Source organism: Phoca vitulina, unplaced genomic scaffold (assembly GCF_004348235.1).
Source record: "Phoca vitulina isolate PV1807 unplaced genomic scaffold, GSC_HSeal_1.0 scaffold20, whole genome shotgun sequence".
Lineage (NCBI taxonomy): Eukaryota > Metazoa > Chordata > Mammalia > Carnivora > Phocidae > Phoca > Phoca vitulina.
The window spans coordinates 41,432,499-41,455,013 of NW_022589723.1; the positions used below are offsets into that span (position 1 = coordinate 41,432,499).

The 22,515-nt window shown below is 44.1% G+C and overlaps 1 protein-coding gene across 13 annotated transcripts in view; it reads left to right on the forward strand.

The window, feature by feature from the left end:
* Window positions 1-22,515, forward strand: part of SCAPER (S-phase cyclin A associated protein in the ER) — a 528,946-nt gene that overhangs the window by 491,726 nt on the left and 14,705 nt on the right. For 12 of the 13 annotated variants that reach the window (XM_032417309.1, XM_032417312.1, XM_032417306.1 and 9 more), the window contains 2 exons: window positions 426-663; window positions 6,121-6,270. In XM_032417309.1, coding sequence (XP_032273200.1) covers window positions 426-663; window positions 6,121-6,270 — 388 coding nt within the window. Of the gene's footprint in view, window positions 1-425; window positions 664-6,120; window positions 6,271-9,172; window positions 9,894-22,515 lie in introns of those variants that run through there. The other variant, XM_032417317.1, reaches the window with a different exon arrangement.

Genomic DNA, 22,515 nt, shown 5'->3' on the forward strand with positions numbered 1-22,515 from the left:
GCCTCACGCTTTCCTGGTAGCTGCCTCCCCTGAGAATATTCCGAAAGGAAACTATGGTATTTCGGAGTTCCAGTAGCTCTCATGGACTTTGTCCAGTTTGCCCAGACCTAGAAGCTAAACGAAGCAAGCCTACCTAGGCTACAAAGCACGGGCGGTGGGGGGGGGGGGGGGGGGGGGGGGCGGGCCTCAGCGCTGGCTGCGGAGTGCTCAGCTGCCCACTGCTACAGCAGCCTGGTCTCCCAGGGGAAGGCAGGCCCGGCCATCGCGCTCCCAGCTGTGTGCGCTCCCCGAGGTTTCTGGTTACCTTATTCTGCAACTCAGATGGTTTGCTTTTAACGGTCTGCTTGTCTTGTTCCATTTGACTTATAAAAATGCTCACATTCTTGAGTAGACTTCTTTTAAAGAGCTGAATGTTTCTTTGTCAGGTCATACAGTATATTTGACAATAATCGCCAGGATCCCACAGGACTGACCGCTGCTCTGCAGGCCACAGACCTGGCTGGAGTTCTGCACATGCTCTACTGTGTCCTCTTCCACGGCACCATCTCGGACCCCAGCCCTGCCAATCCCAAGGAGAGTTACACTCAGAACACGGTCCAAGTGGCCATTCAGAGTTTACAGCTCTTCAACAGTTTTGCCGCTCTGGACCTGCCGGCTTTCCAGGTACCAAGCATTGGTCACTGTTGGTGCTAACCAACCAAGAGTTCATATTTTAGTATAGACAATGGTGTGAGGTTCTTCTCCTGGATTAGGACATAAGGAATAAACTACAGTACAGGAAATCACAATACATACCATTTAGGAAGCTGCTATCTTCTGGGAACCGTATTAGGTGCTCTACATATGCGTTCTCATTTATTCTCATGATAGTCCTGCAAAATATTATACCCATTCTACAGATGGAAATGCTGACAGTTAAGTAATTTCCCCAAGGTTACACGTGGCTTTGCCAGGACTGGTACCAATGATTTTCTGACCCCAAAATCTGTGCCACTCTGCTACTACTAAATCTTGTCTCAATTTCTTTATAGAAAAGGCATTATTATCCCATCAGCTTTTAAATATTAAGGAAAGTCCTGGTTTCTTACACAAACAGAACCAAAATTAGATAAATTGTTTTGTTGATAGGACTTTCTGTGGATGATTTAACTGATTTGTGTCCAGTGTAAAGTGCATGTGTAGTTATATGTGCACACCCCTATAAATTCAATTTTTATAGCTGAAGAAAGAAAAATTGCTTTATGCTATAACACCAGACTGTCAGCTTAGAAATAGATTTTTTTCATATAGGAAATTTAATTTTCAAAAACACTGAACCTTTGGAACAGAGCAAGCCCCAAGGAGTAGACTTCTCTTTCAGTTTATTAACTGTCAAGCGATTTCATTAAAAAAGGAACAAACTTGGCAGATGATGAACCCATAATTTAGATGAATTGCTTTGCTCAGAGGGAAAAAGGTTATAGAGATACAAATGTATGAAAATGGTGGGCTTTGGCCATTCCCAGATAGAAGAAACGCTTGTTTTGTAGCTGATGACAAATGTGGAATTCTTGTCTTCCTGTCATTCCGTTCACAACAGGAAAGTAATGAGTAAGTTGTATCATTGGATTCGATATCTTTCAACTTTGTAGAGTTAGTTTATCCATCACAAGAACAGAAGTCTCTTTAGGGTTAATGCATTTCAGTTTCCAAAGCACTTGAACTGGCCTTAGGCGATAACTACATAATCTGTAAAGTCCTGAGCATCTACAGGCACGTGCATCTCAAACAGGAGATGTCTGCTCCAGAGAATGCCAGTGGCTCATGCCTCTGGGTTGAACATAACACCTGTGTTTTATGAAGAACCAAGCCCATCGTGTTCAGTGTGGAAACAGCTTGGAAATCAGGAGACACTAAGTTTTTGTCTTCAGAACATGGAGACTAGCAGTCTACCCATCAGCTAGTCCAAGTAAAGTGATTTCCTTTGTCACCAGGGATTATGAAAAGAAAATATCTAAAACTGTCTCTTAGCTTCTGGTGTTATAGGTCTTCTGACCAGGATTCATACTGCTGCAGGGTGCTCCACATCATAAACAAAAGCACCTGTATTAAGTCAGCCATTCCATCAGTCACTGTTGAGTGTCAAGGAGCCCAGACCCATGCGCGCCCCACACCATTCCTGTGAGGTCACAGCCTGTTCAGTCTCACTCAAAAGGAGCACCACTGAACCGCAACCAGCCCTGCTCCCCTAGTGGCCTTTAGGCACAATGGCCAATAATGTTAGAAAAATCATAAGCTTATTTCTGGAGCCCTTCATGGCGAATTAACATAAAAACCGAGATTTCTCCTCTCTAGCTCCTATCTATGTCCAGCCTGAAATGTATTCCCTCCTTGAGCCACTTTTGTCAAAAACAGCAGGGAAAACACCAGGGTGACTCAAGAGTGTTCAAGCCATTCTTAGAATCAAATGCCCTGCCTCCCAAGTAGAATGTCTTTCTTGGCTGGTTCCTAACAGTTCTCCAGTACATTTGCTTCTTTCCTCTCTGTCCTTCATGCAGCTCCGTATTTCTCTTAACTTTCTTTCCTGTTTTTTTTTCTTCTTTTTTAATCTCTGTTCTGACTCTCCTGTTTTCTCTTATCTTAGTCCATTTGGCCATAATTGTTTCTCATTCTCTCCCCAGACATTATTCTCAGGTACTCTTTTCCCCTTAACTAGTGCATGGGCCAGGAAAGCCTGCAGGAACCTTCCTCCTGGCTGCCATCCTTTCGATATTCAAGGTCCAGCACATTTTTTCTTATTCCTCATCAGCACATGTGGGCACCCAAATGCCCAGAATTTCTAGCATCGGGTACTCTAATACATCTACCAACGACTACCTTACTGTTCCAGTTACTTTTATACATTAAAAAAAAAAACCTTACTAGATAATAACCACTTTATTATGATCACAGATTCTATGGGCCAAGAATTCAGACAGGGGTGGCTTGTCACTGCTCCATGATGTAGGCCTTCAGCTGAGAGCCTCCAACAACAAGTCGGGGAATGGAGGGGCAGGTTGACACAGATAGCTGGGAGCTAAAATTATTGGAGGCTCCTTCACTCTCCTGTTTGATGCCTGTGATGACTTAAAGACTAGGTTCACCAAGGACTATTGGCCAAAGACTCTACATATGGCTTTTCTGTGTGACTTGGGCTTAAAACATGGTGTCTAGGTTCTGAGTGAGTGTCCTGAGAGGAAGCTTCCAGAAAACAAATGTTCCAAAAGAAACAGAAACTGCATGGCTTTTTATGACCTTGCTTTACAAGTCGTATAGCTACATATCAACCATACTCTTGGTTAAATCAGTCATAAGCCTTCCAGCTTCGGGGGAGAAGGAAGAGGCCCCACCTCTCAGTGGGAGGACTATCAAAGATTTATAGGCATTTTTTTGAACCACAGCACTCTGTTTAGCAAGCTAAAATAAAATGTCCACACAGATGTAGAATAAAACGTAAGATGTAAAACGTAAGATGTAAAATAAAACGTCCACATTGATGTAGATGGACATCTGATCAAGCATGTAATGCTCAAGTAAATACAATACAGATATACAGTATTTGCATATAAAGCAATGGGTGAGTTTGGGAGAAAAGTACTATTATGATAAATATGGTCAGAGAAACTCATGTTCTAGTTCATCAAGACCACTTGCATGAGTGAGATTTTAGGGGCGCCTGGGTGGCTCAGTCGTTAAGCGTCTGCCTTCGGCTCAGGTCATGATCCCAGCGTCCTGGGATCGAGCCCCGCATCGGGCTCCCTGCTTGTGTTCCCTCTCTCGCTGTGTTTCTCTCTGTCAAATAAATAAATAAATAATCTTAAAAAAAAAAGTGATATTTTAGGAACTACGTTTATAAAGGACAGGAAAAGAGATTTTAGGTACAGCATGGGTCTGACCTCAGAAAAATCTGGGAGACAATTTATGAATTGCCTGAGAGGATCAAAGGAACTGAAGAATAAAATCGAAATGAGATAAATGGTCTGACCTGCTAAAGAGTTAAATAAGACGATGTAAGACATGTTGACCATTTGAGGACCAAGGAATCACAAGAATGCAGAGCTGTAATAGGCATCCTCATCAAACCTTTGGATCTGGAGTCAGATTGATGTGACTTTGGGCCATTATAGTACCAAGTTTTATGACCTTAGGCAAGTCATTTGAACTCAGTTTCTCATCTGTAAAACAGACTAAAAACACCTACCTCACAAGTGTGAGGGTTAAATGAGATTATGTAGAAGCACTGTGCTAGCTAGCATATAGTAGGCCCTCAAGAAATGTGGATGCAGAATTTGCCCAAACTGTTTTTGCAGATGTTGATTCAGAAAGTTGACTTTCAAATGCTGCCTCCCCAGCGCCCCTCCACACTTCTGCAAAGCCATAAACCCGTGTGCTCGTTTCACGTGAGAACCTATCATGTAGTAGTAACAAAAGGTTAGCCATTAGAATATTTTCTTAGCTTGTTCCATTTCATTGTATACTAATAAGGCTGTCAAAATATTTTTCCCCCTTCAGCAAAGAGTCTGATTTCACTGTGAATTCACATGGCACAGATGGCCTTGAGATCCCGCATGTTGTATATCGCATACACTTTGACAGATTTTACAATTGAAGGTGGTCTCAAGAAACAAATCAATGTACTGACTTGGCAATTAATTCTGGCTAAAAAGGAAATATAGTTTCCTTGAAAAATTGGTTTAATTTTTATATTCAAACTTACATGCCCCTTGACCTGCTCTTATCAGTGAAGGTTAAACAGAGGGCACTGGGTCACAGCCTGCTGGACACAACTAATTAAATAAGGGCCGAGCTGAGAAGGTGTCACTGCCCGATTTAAAGGAACAAAGCTCTCATGAGGCCTCTTTGGGGCTTGAAAAACATTTTGTCTCAGGGCAATGAAACTGAGACAGAAGGCACTCTTAAAATTTAGTGGTAATTTTATTTCAGCAATACTCACTAACAGGGCTGTGTTTCACCACTGTTAGGCAAAGTGAATTCATTGCAACTTCCAAGCCGCAACATATCTGACCTGGTTCAAGCCCACCAAGCCCTCGAATCAAGAGATGAGTTTAAAACGCTGCCTTTTCCCACAGGCCGGCAGGGGTGCTTCATTCCAGTGTCGGCTGCGAGTGTATTCTGTGGGCTTTGCCTCTCCCCTTTGCCCTCCTGTCGCTCTGTCTGTTTGACATGTTTATTAAATAGAAGCTTCAGGCTTCACAGACAGAGTCAGGCTCTCCTCCCGCGTCGCCCACCAGCAACAGCTCTGTGCCTGTCTGGAGAAAGGATCCCAGAAGCCTCACAGTTGAGGGGGCTTTGTGGTTTGTTTTTATTGGGGGGAGGCAGGGTGTTGGTTTTTTAACATTCTTTTGGGAACGTTGGGTTTCTAGAGCTGTTTGAATAATAACCAGTTGTTTTTTATGTTGCTTTCCTATTTGAACATCAGTAAATAATTAGAATTGTGTTTTATCCCTGTGTTCAAGAAAATGTTTTCTGCTTCAGGAAAAAGTAAAAGTATTAGAAGTTAGCTAAATGGTAGATTCACAGGAGAATATTTATATTTTTCCACATTTTCTACAGTGAGACTGTTTGTACAATGAGGAAAAACTACTACAAATGGAATAAATAACCATGCTTTAGGTGGATAGTGTCTTGATCCACATGAGTATTTCTCCATGTCTCTTTTCAGGTTAAATGTTGCATTTATTATGATCATTTATTAGAGCAGGAATCCCCAAACTGAACTATTAAACATAGTGCTCTAGAAATTTCCTGTGCTGGGCCGCCTGGGTGGCTCAGTCGTTAAGCGTCTGCCTTCAGCTCAGGTCATGATCCCAGGGTCCTGGGATCAAGCCCCACGTCGGGCTCCCTGCTCAGCGGGAAGCCTGCTTCTCCCTCTCCCACTCCCCCTGCTTGTATTCCCTCTCTCGCTGTGTGTCTCTCTGTCAAATAAATAAATAAAATCTTTAAAAAAAAAAAAAAGAAAGAAATTTCCTGTGCTTTTCCTGCACCATAGCAGAAAGTGCGCAGGGTCCAGTCTTGCTTTGTGATTTGCAGCCCTGCCTCTCCCCGGGCTGAGGAGTTCTAACTGCTCCTTGTCTTCGTCAGTCTATTGTAGGGGCAGAGGGCTTGTCCCTTGCATTCCGGCATATCGCCAGCTCTCTACTGGGCCACTGCAGCCAAGTCTCCTGTGAAAGCCTCCTTCATGAGGTCATCGTCTGTGTGGGCTACTTCACTGTCAACCACCCAGATAACCAGGTAAGAGGCCCCGGACACTTCCTTAGACTGCTCCCCCAACCCTGAGAGTGTGAGGTATTGGAGTGAGAAAAGGCAGGCTCCCGTGCTGGAACCCATCTGTCCTGTGTGAGGCACTTTAACCAGGCTCCAGGGACAGGTCTCTGACTTATTCTATCCAAAGAGATGTGATCAGCACTAGATTAGCACCAAGGCCTCCTCTTAGAGCTATAAAAATAAAATATTTGTAATAAAACATTCACTACACAGAAGCATCACACCTTTACCACATAGGTTCTGATGTTCTATCCATATATTTGTTTTGTTTTGATCAAGTAGATTGCATCTTTCAGCTTGGGTCACTTAGGGGTGCTTAGGGGCTGCCAGGTGGTGTTGGAGGGGGGCCTGAGAAGGTGGGACTTGGGCTTCTCCCCCTTGAGTCACCCAGAGTAGTTTTGCTTTTAACTGTTTGGATGATGTGGTTTCCAAGCAAGAGTTCTATTTGTTAATAGGGTTCTGCTGCTTTAAGAAGTTGGGAAGACTTGTGTTACCGATTTTGTAAAAAAAAAAAAAAAAAAAAAAAAAAATTAATAATAATGAGCACTTTATTTCTTTTTATTTTTAAAACCAGAGTAATAGCATAACTAACATATCAGATAGTAGATCCTGACAGCCTCATTTATCCAAAGCCTTCTGCAACCTTAACTGTATGGATTATAGCCGAGAAAAAGGCTTCTAGACAACCCTTAACCCTCACTCCAAATTAATAAGTTTTATTTTAGGCAAATCTCTAACAAGCGTACTTATTAGGTCTGTTTAGCCTACAGCAAACTAGACTAGGGCAGGAGAAGGACAGGAGTTGGTTATAGTGACAGAACCAAGTACAAGGTGAGAAGCTGCACACTACGAGCTGAAACTGTCTATCTAATAAGGAGAAAGAGGAAAGAAGAAAATAAGGCAGGTCCCCAAACTCAGAAATAGCAGTCATCTGGGTTCAAAGGGACACTAAACCCTGTATTTTATTTCCAAGAAGATTCTTAATGTCCTCAGTGCTAACTCTGAATGAGCATGGAGGCAAAATATATGTTCTCTGAATTCCCTTTTAAGAAGGTTGAGGAACATGCAGTCCATTCTAGAAAGATTTCCATGATTAAAATATAGAAAATGTGGACCCTTACCAGAATAAGCGTCATAAATGGAAAAGTTCCCCTTTTTCAGACACTGTTCCCAGGAGGGTAGATCTTTTTCACCACCGCCCCCCCCACCCCCCACACATGCCCTGGGAGCATTCTGGCAGTGCTCTCCCCTTGCTAGCACCCCCAGGTACTGGTGCTTTGTCCTTTCCGTGCACCAGGCCCAGCAGGTTCATGAGTCTCTTACAAGCTGCTCAGGGAAGGAAAGCTGAGGGAAATCTCCTGTGTGATTTTCTTTTCTCCATGTATATTCATTCAACCTACTAAATTTGCATTTTATTTTCCTTTAGAAGTTTGTTTTTCTTTTTCTCATTACAAACGTATTCCTTACTCATCCTTGCCAAAAGACAGGCAAGTGCAGAGAAGACGGAATCACAGTTACTCCTGATGTCACCATCTGAGATAGCCACTGTTACCATGTTGGCAAGTTCCCTTGCAGTCCCTTTTCTATGAATATTTTTTCCAGTTTTATTGAGATATAATTGACATATAACATTGTATTCATTTTAGGGTGCAAACTGATAATTTGATACATGCATATTATACAAAATTATTACCATAGTAAGTTTAGTTAACATCCATCACTTCACAAAGTTACAGATTTTTTTCTTGTGGTGAGAACTTTTAAGATCTACTGTCTTAGCAATATTCAAATGTATGATACAGTGCTAGTCATCATGCTGTACATTACATCCCCAGAACTTATTTATCTTTTAACTGGAAGTTTGTGCCTTAGGAGCACCTTCACCCATTTCACACACCACCCACCACCCCACTATGAGTATTTTACATAGCTGAGATCGTAGTGTGCATACACTTATGTCCTAGTTTATACCCTTAACATGACGGGTCTTCCTCTACTTACACTGGGGTTATGTCCCAATCAACCCATCATAAGTTGAAAATATCTTAAGTGGAAAGTGCACTTGATACAACTCACCTACCTTCAGCATGCTCAGAACACTTACGGTAACCTACAGTTGGGTAAAATCATCTAACACAAAGCCTATTTTATAGTAAAGTGTTGAATATCTCATTTAGTTCATTGACTACTGTAGTGAAAGTGAAAAACAGAATAGTTTCTGAGTACAGAATGGTTGTTAAGTCTATCACTTGTTTACCGTCATGATCGCGCGGCTGAAGGGAGGCTGTGGCGGGGGGGAGTTTGGGGGGTTGCTGGCTGGGAGCTGCCACCACCCAGCATCTCCAGAAAGTATCATATCGCTAGCCTGGGGAAAGATAAAAATTCAAAGTATAGTTTCTACTGAATATGTGTTGCTTTCATAAGGTTGAAAAATCATAAGTTGAACCATCATAAGTCAGGCGCCATCTGTGTGTCAATCTTTCTTTGTGAGTGTCTTTCTCTGTTGAAGTATAGTTGACGCACGCTGTTGTGAATATCATTTTTATTGGCTGCATGGCTTTATCTTGTATAGACAGCCCATGGTTTACCAAACAATTTCCTGTTTTATACTTAAGTTGTTCATCATGTATCATGATGCTCTCTACGGCACTTGTAAAGGGGTGAGTAATTTGTGGGTGTGATAGTGTTTTGCGGTGTTACAGCTCCTCAGCAAGAGTTCAGCTCCTTCAGCACATCCATGTTTGGGGATGGCTTAAAACTTTTTGCTGAAGCCAACTCTTTTGTGATGAATTTACTGAACTCAGAATTGTGTGGGATTTAAAGGAGTTTTTCTGCCGCTGCTAGATCACAGACTGATCCTCTCCTGTAGATCAAGCATACCTCCTAAGTTTCTGTGGGCTCACCAGAATGAATGGGAAATGAGGTCAAGAGAACTGGCATTTGGAGATGGCGTGGCAGCAGTGACTGGGACCAGGTGAGAGAGCAGTGACTGGGCACACAGGACAAGAGGAAGCAGGCAGAGAGAGTAGCGGGCGGCACAGGCAGGAGACAGGGGCACTGTGGCTAGTCCGCTGGGGAAGAAGATGCAGCAGGGATGTGGAGATAACTGTCGAGAGGTGAGCTTGCTATGAGGAAAAAATTAGAAAAGGGAAAAAAGCCAGATCCCCTATTTTGACACCTGCCTTCCAGAAAGATTGGAGACTAACCTGGACATCTACTTCTGATTAGAGACAAGATCAGAGAAGTCACTTCAGCCCCAGGCAGTAGTTGATGAAATGCAACAATCTACGAGAAGAAAGAATATGATAAAAAGTAGAGGAGAAATCAGAAATTGTAGTAATTGTCAAACACTGAGACACTGCGCCTATGGAGATGCTGTTTCTAAGCATAACCCCTGGTATTTGTAGAATTCTTGGTGCTGTTCTTCCCATCTGTTTTGTCTTTTGGACCTCATCAGCACTTCAGTGAGGCTATAAGTACAGGGGGTATTTCTGCCTCACAAACAAAGTGAGGAACCAGAATTTGAAGAGGTGAAATAAGTCCCTGGACATGACATGAAGAATCACTAAAAGACCAGGACTAGAACCCAGGTCTTGCAGAGTCCAACTCAGTGTACTTTTCATTTCATTTCATGTTGCTTAAGAAAATCATATGTGTATGAAAAAGTGCTCAACATCCCTCGGCATCAGGGAAATCCAAATCAAAACCTCAATGAGATACCACCTCACACCAGTCAGAATGGCTAAAATTAACGTCAGGAAATGACAGATGTTGGTGAGGATGCAGAGAAAGGGGAACCCTCCTACACTGTTGGTGGGAATGCAAGCTGGTGCAGCCACTCTGGAAAACAGTGTGGAGGTTCCTCAAAAAGTTGAAAATAGAGCTACCCTACAACCCAGCATTTGCACTACTGGGTATTTACCCCCAAAATACAAATGTAGGGATCTGAAGGGGTACGTGCACCCCAATGTTTATAGCAGCAATGTCCACAATAGCCAAACTATGGAAAGAGCCAAGATCTCCATCGACAGATGAATGGATAAAGAAGATGTGGTATATAGGGGTGGCTGGGTGGCTCAGTCGTTAAGCTCATCCTTTTTTTTTTTTTTTTTTAAGATTTTTGTATTCATTTATTTGACAGAGAGAGAGAGACAGCGAGAGAGGGAACACAAGCAGGGGGAGTGGCAGAGGGAGAAGCAGGCTTCCCGCGGAGCAGGGAGCCCGATGCGGGGCTCGATCCCAGGACCCCAGGATCATGACCTGAGCTGAAGGCAGATGCTTAATGACTAAGCCACCCAGGTGCCCCATGATAGCTCATCCTTAAAAGCTGAAAATACCTTGACCACCCCCCCATATTAATAGAGGAGCTCCAGTGACAGACACTGATGAGCAGGGACTTACAGGTGCGACGTCAGGTGCCTTGCTCTGTGGAGCCGTCTCTAGCTACAGTTGTTTTAGCTGCATCAAAGGGTTGTGCTCATGCCATCCGGCTGCCTGGCACGGGCTGCGTAGGGGGAAATAGCCTCAGCTTACTAAAATGATAACTGCTCATATCCCAGTAGAATTGGGGAGTTTTCTGTAACTAAAAAGCTGATTGTCTATTTCATTCTAAAAACTTGTTTTATTAAATTCCCTTTCTGATCCCCCCAAACCCAGTAATTTGCTGAATGTTTGCTGAGGGGATGTGGTAAATATAGCTTGAAGCTCTCGTCCCAGCTCTGGCCACAGATTCATGGAGTCTTCCCGTGGAAGTCCTCTGAAATCTCTAGTCCCTCTGCCTCAGATTACAGGTGGAGTAACCGAGGCTCGGGGAAGGAAAGGGGTTGCGGAGTAAGAGCTCGCGAGCCCCCACCTCACAACCGGCAGTCCAGTTCCTGCCGTTTCCAGCTCTCTTCTGTTCTTAGGAAGCGAATGTATTTAACCTGATGCCATGTTCTCTAAATCAGAGGAATTTCAGAGGAGAAATTATGATGCTCAATTCATTTAATGCTTCTGTATCATTAGTCAGAAGTCATGTTAATTTGCAGGGCCTGTTTGTCCGCAGTGGATCCTTTATTTCCTCCTGGGGAAACAGCTTGTGTCTTTGTAAGACAGGAGATTTTGAACAGCCTAAGGCTGTTTTATTAGGCAACTGCTTTGCATAAAGGATTGGCACTTTTTATTTGCCACCATTTAGTCTATTAGCTGGAAAGACTGAGCCCCCCCGATACCAAAGATGACTTCAGAAGAGAAACCTGGAGAATAAATATAATACCCCATTCTTGATGGAACCAATCATCTGTTTCCTATCGTGCTGTAGTTTCTAATTAAAATGTTGGTTTTTTAATCAAAAACTTCCTTGTATTTTATGGCAATTTCATGACTCTTTCTAAATTCCTTCCCATTTAATTATTATAATGAACATAATTAGTATGTGCTGTCAGCCCTTCACTTTATTTACATTTTATATTGAATAATTAAATGTGGTCTGATAATTAAATTAACTCGAATGACAGATTATTTGACTGCCTGCATATTACCGTATTGGGAATAAGCACCTTTGCATATTCATTTTAGTTAGTGACTTTTTCATTTGGAAAGACCCCATAGATCCCAGCTCTCAGCGCCGGAGTCTCTTTCGGCAGGTGAAAGGAAGGGTCCCTGTGGCCCCCCCCCATCCAGCTTCTCCGGAGAGAAGCCCTTGCAGATCGAGCAGCCATCTGCACTGTAGCAGAAGCCCGACCGCTCCTGGGGAGACCAGAACAGGCGAGTAAGCTGGACAGTGGAGCCTTTGAAACTAGATTCTGCCTGAGCTGGGTGACATGCATTTCCCAGGTCTTTTGTAATTTGATGACTTAGTAAGAAAACCTAAACATTAATTGACTAAACATATCTGAAATGTATCTGTTGTGCTCACCTCAGAGGTTTCCCTGCAAACAAAAACAGGGCACTTTCCTAGTTGTACATCATCTGCGGGTGAGGGAAGCAGAGTGATGTTTTAAGAGTGGCAGTTTTCCAGAGCCCCATTTCAGCTTTTAGAACTTTCAGAAGGGGCCTAATTCTTCTTCAAACATTCTTAACTTCAGTCTTTGTTTTTCTCAAAGGCAGGTGGTCCTAGGTCACGCCCATTTGGTAAACTCCCCCGGCCCCATGCGAGTCCATGGATGGAGTCCGCTGTGATGGGCTCAGGGCAGAAACGCCATGTTTGAGGCCTTCCTGTTCTCCCGGTGTCGGCAGCTCGTTCTTTAGCTGTCACACAAGCATTCAACCTTCTGTATCTTCTTTCTTTGTGTGACAGATACAGTTCCTTTCATAAAATGAAAATGTATCATGTCTTAAGGAAAGCTTAACAATTTCAACACTATAACCATTTCGGAGTTACTCTCTTTATTATAGTACCAAAGAAAAATGTGGGATTTTTTTTCCCCAAAAAAGAGAACAGTAACTTTCCTAACTATATATAACTTCTGCCTATCTAAACATTTAACACTTCTAGTGAGTGACCTGGCAAGTATTAGAATGGAGAAATTTGCCAGTTAGCAGTTTGGGCTGATGATATTAAAAGTCACCAATTTCACAGAAGCCAGATAAAAGGTCCCTTTAACTCCCCTCATCTCTTTGGATGAATTTTCCAACACAAGGGGAATTTGAAGCACCACATGCTCACACCAGGTAAAGCCCCTGAGAGCTTGTAAGGAACGCCTGGCTGTCTTCCCAGGGGAGCAGCTAGAGCAAATGGCAGCCCCCGCTGAGCCCTCGGATGGACACTTGCACCACTCGTCACTGACCTTGGCTGCGGATACTTGTACTGTGCAACTGAGAAAGGAACATTCTTCCCCCTTTGTATGGGATTACCTCCTAATTTATAACACTTGTAATTTGCACAGATCTCCTGCTTGTGGTCGATGCAGCAGTAGTTAGGGTGGTACCTGAATGGATTCACATCATGGATCAGTCTGCAGCTGAGGTTTTGAACTCGATCTCCAGTGGTTCTAAAAGTCAGATGTCCTAGAGGATAAGAGCATCGGGTTCTGAAGTCAGCTGGCTTGGAAATCCCTATTCTGCTCTATGCTAGCACGATGATGACTTTGGGCAAGTTATGGACCACTGAGCCTCGGTTTTCTCATCTGTAAAATGGAGATGTCACCACTACTTTCCAGCTTGTGCAAATTAGGTGAGACAGTATAGGGCCTGACCCATAGTGAATGCTCGAGAAAGGAGCTGTTGCTATCCCCTTGCCCTGTTAACACCATCTTCACAGCACTAAATAATACACCTGCTTCAACAGTGGGCTAAATTCATAATTCTGACATACTGATCTGAAAAAAACAAGATCCTACAGATAAACTATCCTTCCTGTTCCAGTTTTCTCAGTTCCTCATTTTTGAGGAATTCAGATCCAGAACATTCCAGTAAAATAACTGTCCTGAAATCTAACATTAAAACTTGGAAGTTGAAAGCTAGCCATAGCTTCATCTCAGTGGGACTATAAAAAGTTGGGAACCCCCTAAGCCCCTTCAGCATGGCTGTGAGACCAGGCACATGAGTAGGGTCATTCTGAAGCCTGGTGTAATTAAACTGCAAGGTGACACTTAGCTAATCATTCCCTTCTGAGTTCCATCCCAAGATGAGGCAGAGCTGTGGAAGACACACAAGGGAAGTCAAGAAATAAACCGTCAGCACCCTCTTCCCAAAGTACCCGAACCCAGACCCTCTGAACAGGCTGAATACTGTCAGGACAGCTGTGCACACAAACCTCAGTCATCCTTTGCTCCCTTAAAAATCTTCTATTGGGACATCAAATATGCATAAGAAAATCATGCCAGAAGGAATGTCCCATCAGTTTAACTCCTGACCAGTGGTAGATCTAATTTTTCTGGGCCTGCCTTGGTCTTCAGTCACTGAGGGACCTTTTTCGTAAATCACCGAGATGGAGTATAAGGAATTAAAGTATAATCACAAAGAAGACCCCTCCCCTGAGATAGGAAATTCTATCAAGACCCTATGAGTCACGGAAAGCCCATCACCATGGATCAAGCACTGGTGCAGCGGTGAGGGAGGCCCGATCCTTTTACGGCCGCTCAGCTGAGCGATCCTGGGCAGGTCACTGTCCTTCTCTGGGCTTCACTTTCACGTGTGTCAAAAGAGTTAGGCCGGGTGCTCCAAAGAGCCCTTCCTCCTCTCATAGAGGATAGATACATAATTCTGAGACAAAGTGTGAATTCAGGGCCAGACCAACATAAGTCGATAAATTTAATCATTTTCATTTCTAAGTATAGCATCAGATACTCCACTCTAGCCGCAGCTGGTCTCGTCGCTGTTTCACAAACACACCTCAAGCGTCTGTCCTTGCTGCTTTCTACCTCGAATACTTTTCCCTCGGAAATCAGCATGATTTGGAGAGGCTTCCAGATTTTTTTCTCAGATGTCATGTTATCTGGCCTTCCCTGACCACAGTATCTAAAACGGTAGATAAGCCCCATGGTTACTGTTTCCCCTTTACCTTACTTTATTTTTCTTTATATACCTATTGCCTTCCTGCCATATAATTGTTTTGTCTGTCTCCCCATCCCCACACTATCCCACTAGAGTGGAAGTACCTTGAGAGCAGTCTTGGCCTCTAGTGCCTTCAGCAGTGCTTGGCACAGAACAATTACCTCATACAAACATTTGTTTAATGAACCATTGGGCGTTGCAGTGATACATCTCTCCTTAGGCATAATACTGCAGAAAAGGTTAAAATGGTCCCAGATTTTGAAAGATACAATACTTCTATTTTACTGACCAAACCTCCTGACCTGACTTATAGCTAGAAATTTAGGGGCCATTTCTTGGACACTATGGGTTATTTGTCTTCTAATCTATTCTAAAAGAAGCTTCTTAGTTTCGTTTTTGCTGGAACCAGTAGTTCTGAAATCCAAAGGAAACTACTGTGTTTAAAGATTTGGCAAATACTGTATTAGAGAAAACAGTGGCATGTGAGAGAAAGCTTTGGGGGCGGATTTAAGATAATGTCCTAGCCCCTCTTCTCACTTGGATGATAAAGGCGGGCAGGCTATCCTGAGTGTCACTTTCCCTAACTATAGCATAGAGACAAGTCTTAACTCATAGGGTTGTTGTGAAGAGTAAATGTCATCCTTACTACTCATGTCTCAGATTTAACTCTCGGCTAGGACAGTGGATGTCTGTGGAGTCTTTGCTCACCAAGTTGGTGGCATTGTCATGGCAAATCTACTCTGACTTATGATTTGGTTTAAAAAAAAGTTTTTGACAGGTGTGTCCCACACTAAGAAAGCACACTGCAGGAAAATCTATACTTAAAGGCTCCCAAACCACCATATCATTCATTCATTTTAATAACACGCTTCCTAAGGGCATCTTTAAATATTTTTCTCCAATCTCTTCACATGCAGTTCCTTTGGGAACGTGTCCCTTTGCTGGGCCGTCAGGGCCGCACGCCGTGTCAGAGAACCTGGTGTGTGAGAGTCCCGTCGTGGCAGCACGTGCACTGGCCTCTGCTTTAAGGCATCAGTACTATGCTTTCGGGGCGCCTGGGGGCCTCAGTTGGTTAAGCGTCTGCCTTCGGCTCAGGTCATGATCCTGGGATCCTGGGATCCTAGGATCAAGCCCTGCATCGGGCTCCCTGCTCAGCGGGAAGCCTGCTTCTCCCTGTGACCCTCCTCCCTCTCATGCTCTCTGTCTCTCATTCTCTCTCTCTCAAACAAATAAAATCTTAAAAAAATAGTAAAAAATAAAATTCTAAAAAAAAAAAAAAGGCATCAGTAGTATGCTTTTGTAGCCTGATAAGAGGGACATGGATTCTGGAGCTTAGCGACCCAAGTTCTGGTCCCAGCTTACTAGCTGTGTTCCTGCACAGGCCCGTTTCCTCATCTATAAAATAGGGATGCCACCGAGAACACTTCAGGGCGTTGTTGTGTGAAGTAAATTAGACCATGCACACGATGATGAGCACATTCCCTGGGCCAGAACACATGTTAACGGTGATGTTATTGAAATGATCATTGTCTGCCTCCAGATTCCCTATTCTTAGTGGGAGAGGCCGTGGAGTGTTCACTCAGTTAGCCCTGACACTTGATATCACCTTAGACGGGCCATCTCTGCTGAGTATGTGTCCCCACCCGGTGAGAAGCTGGAGAAAGCTCTGGGTGTCCCCTGCCTACAGGGTTCCTCTGTGGACCCAAAAGATGTAGAAACACCAGGCAGTCCTCTTGTAGATGTCTCTGGGCTCAGTGCACTCCATGCACTGCTCTGGCATAGCTGCTAGGGGGGCTTGGGGGGGGGGTCGGTCTGGCTCTGGCCAGCTGCCGGCTGCCCCCCCCAAGGGGCATGCCTAGTTCAGCTGGACATACCTGACAGGTGACAAACATATGCTTGTCTGGAGGGCACTGAAGGAGAATCTCCACTCACCACTTTGGGCTGGAGAAGTAGGAGGAAGGGAGACCTCACACCCAAATAATTCTCTTTTGTAAGAGCAACTGCTAAACTGAAAACACACCACAGAGATAACTCAGAGGTGCACTGAGATTGTGTTAGGAAAAGAAACTGGAAAATGGCTCACATGAATCAATGTGAGCATTTAATGGGTCTTAATTGGAACCTTATCCTACTGTACTTAGAGCAGCGAGATGAAAGCGAAAGAAATCTGAGAGACCATTTATTTCACTCGAGAAAGCAGTAAACTGAAACTACAAAAAGATTTGACTACTATTATATTTTTATGATTAAATAAAATGGTCATAGACTGGTGCTGGTGAGCCCATAAATGCCCCATGGAATGCATCCATGCTCTCTGGCTGCTGTTGGGATGTGCCCAGAAAAATCTCTCAGCCTACGCTCTGCATTTATTAACCCTGCTGTTCTCTCACCACCCAAGGTTTGACCCAAGTTCTCCTCACAGGAATGACCCAAAGCCCACTTGGAATATTTGTGTTTGACGGCATGATTAAATGCATCACCTGTCCACCTCCCTCACACGCACGCAGCCTGTCGGTCTGTAATGGACATAATCTTTGCAGTACTATGTGTGTCTGTGTGTGTGTGTAATTGTAAGTTCTCTTTTCTTAAAGAAGCTGCTTTAGAAAATCAGAACAGCTATTAGTTGAGAATTCGTGGGCAGCATGTTTTATATGGTGACTCTTTTATTCATTCTTAAGAAAAAAAAAATAAGCTCTTTTATTACCATATTTAAGTGTAGTATCTGTGCAGGTGCCAGCAGCATGAGGCACTCGAGTGTGTGAGGACTCACAGCACAGGATTTTGTTATTTCTGCAAGTTCACAGGTCTTCAGAGACCATTTAGTCCCACACCCCTCATTGCCAAAGAGGAGAAGGACCTGCTCAAAGTCACTGGAACCAAGCCTCCTGACATACTGTCTAAGGCTTTCTGTGACCAGACTTCCCCTCCCCCCTCCCCCCCACCCTGTGGCAGATGGGACACAGATAATGCAAATAAACAGAGAATCCAAAATAAAGTAGTCCCTTAAATGTATGATGATATGATGAGTCTGTATTATTTCCAAGGTCTGTGCTCCTTAGACAAGGTTCTTTCTCAAACATAAATTGAAATGGAGCAGCCCTTTTGAGTATAGTCCCGGACAGATTATAGAATCCATGACTTTTAGGGTTAGCCACGTGTTTAAGATAATCTAGCCCAACCTTCTTGTGCTGCACGATGTGTTTGAAGGGAATTTAGAACATGCCTCATTGGAAAGGTAACTCTTCTCACAGGATAGACAACATGAAAGAAGGAAAAAGAAGCTCTAACACAGAACAGAATGCTGGAGGTGACTTATTCTTGGGGAAAGGCCAGAACTGTGAGCTTTGTGTCCACATTCATCACTCATTCCTTCTCTCGCATATCCATTTTTGCTACATGCCCAGCCTCTGGGAGATGCAGAAATGAATACAACCCAGGTCTTGTCTTATGGAACCCACAGCTTGGGAGCAGTGCCGTCAGTGCAGAGACTCGGTCCTTCCTTGTCCTTCCTTCAGCAAACATTTAACAAGTGCCTGCAGTGGTCCAGGTGCTCCTCTGGACACCCAGGATGCACTGGGACACAAAACAGACAAAGCCCCTGCCCTCCAGTTGCTGACATTCTGGGAGCGAAGGGAGGGACAGACCATAAACAAACCTGGATCTGTGCTAGAGTTCCTCTGGGAGAGAGTTCATGGTGGAGGTGGTGTTTGGCTGATACTTGAAAGTGGAAGAGATCCTTACTGGGTAGCAAGGTAGGAAAGACCATAAATAAGCAAAGGCACTGAGATGTAAAATAGCCTGGCAGGTTCAGGGAAGAGCAAACGGTTCACTCTGCCTGGAGCTTAGGAGGTAGGGGAAAGAATACGAGCTAGGAGTGAAGAGGCGGGCCGGGCTCAGGTCAAGGAACCTATGTGCTAGATCAAGAACTTGAGAATTTCACCTCCAGGAGATGACGAGAAGCCCCTACATGTTACTCGCAGGAGATGGTATGTTCAAGCTATGTCCCAAAGTCACTCCAGTTTGTGGAGGATAGGAAGATAGGCGTCAGGACTTTTGTACTGGAGACCCAGGACAGAGCAGGTGCCCTGGTTCTGAAGCATTGCTCTCCGCTGCAGGAGCACAGTGATGTTTGAGGAGGTAGCCTGCCCAGACGCCTCTTCCGCACCCTTCTGCTGGCGGTAACCAGCACAGAGCCTATCTCCCTGAGGAAGCAGAGAACAGCAAGTCAGGGGCCTTCTCAGTTTCCCTGGAGGGACACAGGAGGACAGCCACTCAACCCTCACTACGTGAGGAAACCCTCGTTTCTGTAGGAATCACCTGCTCGCCAAAGCTTGTGAGAGGCCACACCCCCAACTACGGCTTTAGCCTCTCCTCCTGACCCTGGCTGCTCTCCTCTCTTTTTCCGTTCTGCCCTCACTCTCCGTGCTCCTGACACTGTGGTGCCTGACAGCAGTGAATCCCTGGGACCACCGGGAAGAAGGCCTGCCTCCCACACGGTCTGCCAAGGTCTCTGCATTTAATCTCAGCCTAGAAATCTATTTTATGGCAGGAGCAAGTCTGGAAGGAGAGAAACTTACTTGCAGCACTAACCAAGGGACTCTTCGTGTTTCTCAGCTCTGAATTTGATTGGCTTATGTATGTGGACAGACTCTTCAAATTTTTCTCCTGTGATACTTAAATAAAGCCACTTCTACACCTTCCCTACAATACCCACAAGGCATCAGGTTAGAGAAACAAGGTGTATGTGTTTGAGGCATGCCATTTTCTTTCTATGATTCATAGAGGTCACTGGCCTCAAGGCCCCTCCTGTCATGTTGTTTCTATCCCGGGCCTGGGCTTCGGGTATGATAAGACTGGTCAAGAGCAATGTGGACAGAGCAGCTTGGCCCGGCCACCGTGCCTGCTGCCTCTTCATTCCAGCCTCGTAGCAGGACCAGTTTTATGGAGAGGAATGTAACAACTACTTTGTTTCTGGTCGGCTAGAAAAAATATTCTTTGTTCCAGTGATTTACAGACTCTCTCTGCTGTCTCTTTTAATGAATTTAGATGTCTAGACACCTATTTTTGCCCCTCTGTTGAGGACATCTTGTCTCTGACAAGAAAAGGAAAAAGCAAAACAAGAATTCTTAGGCGTAAAGAATTTGCTTGGTGAGATTTAACTATATGCATACATGTCCACTCACCCTACCACACTGACCGACAGAACTGGCTGGACCTTCGGTTTGACCAGCTCACAAGGCTTGCTGAAAGCGGCTGCCCATGCCCCACTCTACCCCTACTCACTGTACTGTTGTCCCAGGGGGCCGCTGACTTCCACAGGGTGCTGGCCAAAATACCCAGTCCGCTCTTCTTTCATATCCAAAGATGGTGTCACCTGAGGACCTTGAAGGTTCTGACCTGAGTAAGCCCAGGGCCCTGATGTGGCCTTGGAATTGGGTTGAGGAACCAAAGCTCAGCCCTAATTCGTTCATTCTCCTGATAGTTATTAAGCACCTGTTATTTGTCAGACACTGTGCTAGGCACCATGGCAGATACTAGGGATATAGCAGTGAATAAAAGGAACCTAGCCCCTGTCCCTACAGCGCTTACAGCCTTGAGACTATTGAAAACTGGGGATTTATATCTGTTCTTTGCCTAAACAAGTGCTCATGTGCCTGGAGCCAGGCAGGGCCATGTGCATGGTTCTGTCTTCTGGGCCATGGCAGACACAGGGCTGGGATCCTGAGGACATAAGTATTTAGAAACTTGCCAGCAGACATTCTGAGGACAGAGAGAGAGAGAGAGAGAGAGAGAGAGAAATAAATTAATTAATTAAATATGCAGAGCTTTCTAAAATCACTGTTGGAATTCCTCCTAAATAAGGGGGAAATCCAGGATCACTCTTAGATCTTAGCAAAATCAACAGGATTCATAGAGTACAAGTAGGTAAAACAGAATTTGACCATTTTCTGTTTTGTTTCCTTGAATGTAGGTGATCTCTAGAGAGCTGAAGATTTTACTATAGGCCACCATGGTTGTATTTATGATTGATAGGTAGACACATACATACATATTTACATACATAGGCAAGAAACCACTATGGAGCGTTTCTCTAGCTTATTGCTATTATGGTTTTCTGTCATGGTTTTGGTATCATCAGGGAATGAGTTGTTCCCATATAAGTGGCCATTTGCAAATTACCAAAATTACCTTTAAAATATGATGTTTATTTAACATTAACTATTTGTTCTCATTCTTTTTAAATATTATAGTTTCCTGCCTTCTTAAACTTAAATTATACTTAATACATTATATATTTTTTGATGCCTTAAGAAATAATATCTAGGGGCGCCTCGGTGGCTCAGTCAGTTAAGCATCAAACTTTTGGTTTCGGCTCAGGTCATTGTCTCTGGGTCATGAGACCGAGTGCCGCGTGGGGCTCCTTGTGGGGCTCCACGCCCAGCACAGAGTCTGCTTCTCTCCCTCGCCCTCTGCCCCTGCCCCCCACTTATGCGTGCTTGTACTGTCTCCCTCTAGAATAAATAAATCTTTCTTAAAAAAAAAAAGAAATGAATATCTACCATAGTGTTAGGCACATGAGGATTACTGTGTGTATGGAAGCAAAGTTTTAAAGTGTAGAGTACTAAGTAAAGATATGGGTTGGGTCGCCTGGGTGGCTCAGTTGGTTAAGCGACTGCCTTCGGCTCAGGTCATGATCCTGGAGTCCCTGGATCGAGTCCCGCATCGGGCTCCCTGCTCAGCGGGGAGTCTGTTTCTCCCTCTGACCCTCCCCCCTCTCATGTGCTCTCTCTCTCTCATTCTCTCTGTCTCAAATAAATAAATAAAATCTTTAAAAAAAAAAAGATATGGGTTATAATTAATAAGATACTTTACTACAATATGATAATGTTCTCAAAACCAACTGAAAAGGGGCGGCTGGGTGGCTCAGTCGATTAAGTGTCTGCCTTGCTCAGGTCATGATCTCAGGGTCATGGGATCGAGCCCCACATCTGGCTCCCTGCTCAGCAGGGAGTCTGCTTCTCTCCCTCTCTCTTCTCCTCCCCTTGCTTTTGCTCTCTCTCTCTCTCAAATAAGTAAATAAAATCTTAAAAAAAAAAAACTGAAAAGGGTAGGGATATTTAGTCTTACACCAAGTGGTTCCAGGCAACTTTTTGAATTTCTACTTCCGTTCAAAATAATTTTAATTCCCACCTCTTCATTTATTAGCATCGGCTGATGCTGATACTTCTTCCTGTTGTCAGTTTTTCTCCAGCAGTCTCCTAATTTGCTGATTCCAATCTATTATAGGCCAGAAAACCACTTTGATTAGACTTGCTTCTGAAACGTGAATTGTTAGACTGAATTGGAGCTTGCAGAACTTTCCTGTAAGTAATTGACATGGATTCCGTGGAAAGACGGGGCACTCTGAGGGCAGGGATGTCTGTGACTTGTCACTACCCCCTTCCAGGTGCCTCATACCGCACTTGGCCAGAGTAGGTGCTCAGTAAACATTTGATGAATAGGCTAATTTGTCTGCTCAGAGGTCTGCTTGCTCACTTCCTGGTTCTGGGCTGAATTCCAGGTAGTCACAGTTGGAGGAAAGGGGCCCTCTAGGTAAGGAGAGTCCGGCTGTTTTCCATTTGTATAACAGGATAGACTCCATGGGCCTTCCTAGCCACTCTCCTTGGGATCCTGTGAAATGAGTGCAGCAGTTGTCATTTTACAGATGTGAAATCTACAGACTCGCCCAGGCCTATT